This window comes from Bison bison, unplaced genomic scaffold, assembly GCF_000754665.1.
Source record: "Bison bison bison isolate TAMUID 2011002044 unplaced genomic scaffold, Bison_UMD1.0 scf7180017864043, whole genome shotgun sequence".
NCBI lineage: Eukaryota > Metazoa > Chordata > Mammalia > Artiodactyla > Bovidae > Bison > Bison bison.
Genome location: NW_011494615.1, coordinates 85751 through 89885, shown reverse-complemented (window position 1 = coordinate 89885; position 4135 = coordinate 85751). Strand labels below are relative to the sequence as shown.

At 46.0% G+C, this 4135-nt stretch overlaps 1 protein-coding gene across 1 annotated transcript in view; it reads left to right on the top strand.

Annotated features, from left to right (window-relative positions):
* FAM198A (family with sequence similarity 198, member A) overlaps window positions 1-1715 on the top strand; it is an 18918-nt gene extending 17203 nt beyond the window's left edge. Inside the window, exons 3-4 of the mRNA XM_010835423.1 lie at window positions 468-571; window positions 1136-1715. Of these exons, the coding sequence (XP_010833725.1) occupies window positions 468-571; window positions 1136-1346 (315 nt within the window). The 3' untranslated portion in view covers window positions 1347-1715. The remainder of the gene's footprint in view (window positions 1-467; window positions 572-1135) is intronic.
* The last annotated feature ends 2420 nt before the right edge of the window (window positions 1716-4135 follow it).

The window sequence follows — 4135 nt, the reverse complement described above, 5'->3', positions numbered from 1 at the left end:
CCATCCCAGGAGATGGTGCCCGGGACCGAGCATCAGGCTGCCCGGCCTCAGGCTCCTCACCCCTTCAGTCGCCAGAACAGGAATCAATGCCTCCACTTTGTGGTTTCACCGATGGTGCTGCCACCTGGGGCTACGCGTCCAGGTTTGAGTCAACCAGCTATTTACCAGCTGTGTGACCTTGTGCAAATTACCTAACTTTTTTTGCCTCTGTTTCTGTAAAATGGGGCTGGTATCGGTGGCTGTTTGCCCCAGGGTTGCTGGGCGGGTTCACCAGAGATGGTGCCCGGCCGCCCTCAAACAGCACCAGGTGGAAAGAGCTCACTGCTCTGTGTGGTGGGGGAACAGACTGGGTGAGGAGCAGGGTGCATTGTGTGACTGACAGCTTAGGGGCCCCTGAGCCGCTGCACCCTGACAGAGCCCTGGGGCACCACGTCCATCTTCTGTCCCTGTCCATCTTCTTCCCCGAGGTCCGGAGCAGTGACCCCACTCGTCTGGTCTACATCGATAATGCTGGCCACCTTCAGCATCCGGAGCACAAGCTGAACTTCCGGCTCCTCGAGGGCATCGATGGGTGAGCATCGAAGGGCCCGGGCAGAGGTTCAGGGATGAGCTGAGGGGCCCTGTCATAGACCCGGCGGCCTTGAACCATGGCTCCCAAGAAGTCCACTGTCCAACAGATGGAAGCTGTTTGATGAGCCTCAGGAGGATCTGGGGACTCCTGGGAAAGCTAACAGTCAGTGGGCCCCTGAAGTCCCGGATGGGCTGCCCGCTCCCCGGTATCCAGAGCACAGCACAAGTTGCCCTGCTGGGGAGTGGGTAGGCTCCCTTGCCTGGCAGGGAGCTGGCCGGGTAGCCACCTTCCCTGCTCAGTCCTGCCGCACCTCGGCCTTCCCAGGGCTCCTCCTCACTTTGCTCAGGCCAGCAGAGTGGATTCGCCCTCTTGGGGGGCTGGGACCCATCAAAAGCTTCATCCCGTGTCTGCTGTCACAGCAGAGTGGGTGGAAGGGTCCCCGGACAACTAGTCAGCAGGTGGTCCCCGGGACTTTGTGGGTCCTCAGCTGTGCAAGTTCATGGAAACTCTCTAAGCTGGCTTTTGCCCTTCTTTTCTTTCCGGGGCTGGGGGACCTTCCTCCAGGTTTCCTGAGCCAGTCATGAAGGTTCTGGAATCAGGGTGTCTACAGAATATGCTGCTCAAGTCGCTACAGATGGACCCAGTATTCTGGGAGAGCCAAGGTGGGCGACAGGGCCTGCAGCAAGTCCTCCAGACCCTGGAGCAGCGAGCACAGGTCCTGCTGCACCACATCCGGACGCACAACCTGACAGTCTTCCCGGATGAAGGCCCCTAAGCCCCGCCCATCCAACCCGCGGCCTTTCGGGCCCCACCCCACGTCCTGGAGGGACTCGTAAGCCCCGCCCACCCCCCCTCCCCGTCCTGGCGGGACTCTCGCCTCACTGCAGGCGAGTCACTCACTACACGACCTGAGGGGATAAGCGCCCATCCTCATGCCCACAATTTCTTGTGTTGAAAATGTCTCGAAGACAAAAGGGAAAAGTCAGAAACCAGGAAGGCACCATGGACGCCGTGGGATGTGTCGCATGCTTGGGCTGGTGGAGGAGGTCGTGGGTGTTGGGTTTTCAATCTCATCACGTTCCTTGCTGCCAGCTCAGCTGGCTGCTTATTCTCTTGCACCAATAAATACACAAGAATGTTCTATTGAACTGCTCCAGATACTGTGAAGTCATGCACTGCACGTGCACACGCAGAGCTGGACAACTCTGTGTGTGTGTGTGTGTGTGTGTGTGTGTGTGTGTAGGTGTGTGGGTATGTATGCCTGGTATGTGGACCTGCCCAGAACCGCTCTGGCTGAAGGTGAACTCAGCTCCTAGAAATGGAACCCTGAGCCTTTTGTCTCTATAGCCTTATAGCTGTTCAATTTTTGTTCATTTATGTTTTAAGAATTGCAAAAGTAATACATGCTCACTAAAAATAAATTCATAAATAATAGAAGCGTACAAGATAAAAAGTGAGAGCGTCCGGAGGGACGTTACTTTGGCACTTCCTTAACGAACTTGCAGCCGAACACTATGTTCTGCACTTGCGGTCTAGTTGACCCGGTTCGTTCTTATGACCTCAAGGAACTCCCATGCAGGGGCTTGTTATATTTCATTTAGCTGTTCTCATCATGGCGAACATTTAGATGGCTCTAACTTTTCACCAATTCTGGACAATGCTGCCACGAACATCTTTGCATGATGTGCAGGTATTTCTGCCGTCTATATTTCCATGAGTGGTTAGCAGAAATGGGCTAATGGGCATTCTTTATTTTCAGAGAAACTGCCAAATTCCTTTCAAAATGGTGGTGACAGTCTACATTCCTAACCAGAGGGTAGGGGACTAATTGTTTCATTACACCTCATCATCACTTGATATTCTCAGACTTATTGTTTTTATTCATCTGATAGGGAAAGCTATTTTTAATTTTTATTTTTTACTGAAGGGTAGTTGATTTACTACCCTTCAATATTGTGTTGATTTCAGGTATACAACAAAGTCATTCAGTTATATGTATTTTTTTCTTCAGCTTCTTTCCCATTATAGGTTATTATAAGATACTGAATATTATTCCCTGTGTTATACAGTAAATCCTTGTTGTTTACATGTTTTATGTATAAAGGTTTGTATCTGTTAATCCCAAGTTTATCCCTCCCCATCTCCTTTCCCCTTTGGTAACCATAAGTTTGTTTACTATATCTGTAAGTTTATTTACTGTGTCTGCTATGTTTACGATATCTGTTTCTGTTTTGTATGTAGATTCTTTTGTGTATTATTTTTTAGATTCCACATATAAGGGAAATAATATTTATCTTTCCTTCTCTGGCTTACTTCACTAAGTATAATATTGTCTAGGTCCATTTGTAGCTGCAAATGGAAATATTTCATTCTTTTTTTATGTCTGAATAATATTCCATTGCATTTATTTATCACATCTTCTTAAACCAATCACCTAATGATAGGCACTTAGATTTTTTCCATCTCTTGCCTATTGTAATCATGCTTCTATGAACACTAGGGTGCATGTATCTTTTGAGATTATAGTTTTATCTGAATCCCTGGAGTGGGATTGCTGGATCATATGGCAACTCTTTTTAGTTTTTGAAGCCCCATGCTGTTTTCCATAGTGGCTGTTCCAATTTACATTCCCACCAACAAGTGTAGGAGGTTTACCGTTTCTCCCCACCCTCTCCAGCATGTTATTTGTAGACTTTTTAATGATGGCTGTTCTGACTGGTGTGGGTGATATATCACTGTAGATTTATTTGATTTGCATTTCTTTCTTTAATAATTAGTAATGTTGAGCATCTTTTAATTTGCCTCTTGGCCATCTATATGTTTTCTTTGGAGAAAAGTTCTTTAAGGTCTTCTGCCATTTCTTGATTGGGTTATTTTTGTTATTGTTGAGGTATATTAGCTATTGGTATATATTTGGAAACTAAGCCATTGTCAGTTGCATCATTTGCAAATATTTTCTCCCGGTTCATAGGTTTTTCATTTTTTTTATGGTTTTCTTTGGTGTACAAAAACTTATAAGTTTGATTAGGTTGCATTTGTTTATTTTTATTTCTATTGGCCTGGGAGACTGACTTAAGAAAACATTGGTATGATTTATGTCAGAGAATATTTTGCCAATGGTCTCTTTAGGAGTTTTATGGTATCATATTTTATGTTTAAAAAGGCTTCCCAGGTAGCACAGCGGTAAAGAATCCTCTTGCCAAGGCAGGAGATGGAGATGTGCGTTCAATCCCTGGGTTGGGAACATCCCCTGGAGGAGGAAATGCCCATCTACTCCAGTATTCTTGCCTGGAGAATCCCATGGACAGAGAAGCCTGAGGAACTTCAGTCCATGGGGTCACAAAGAGTTGGACATGACTAAGCAACTGAGCATGCATACATATATTCTAAATACAAGTCCATTGTCAAATGTATGTTTTCAAATATTTTCTCTCAATCTGTGGCTTGCTTTTTCATGTTCTTAACAGTGACTTTTGAAGAGTAAAAGTTTTTTTGTTTTGATTAGGTCCAATTATTAATATTTCTCTCATATTTTATAGGGTTTTCCAAGTTGTTCTTCTAGAA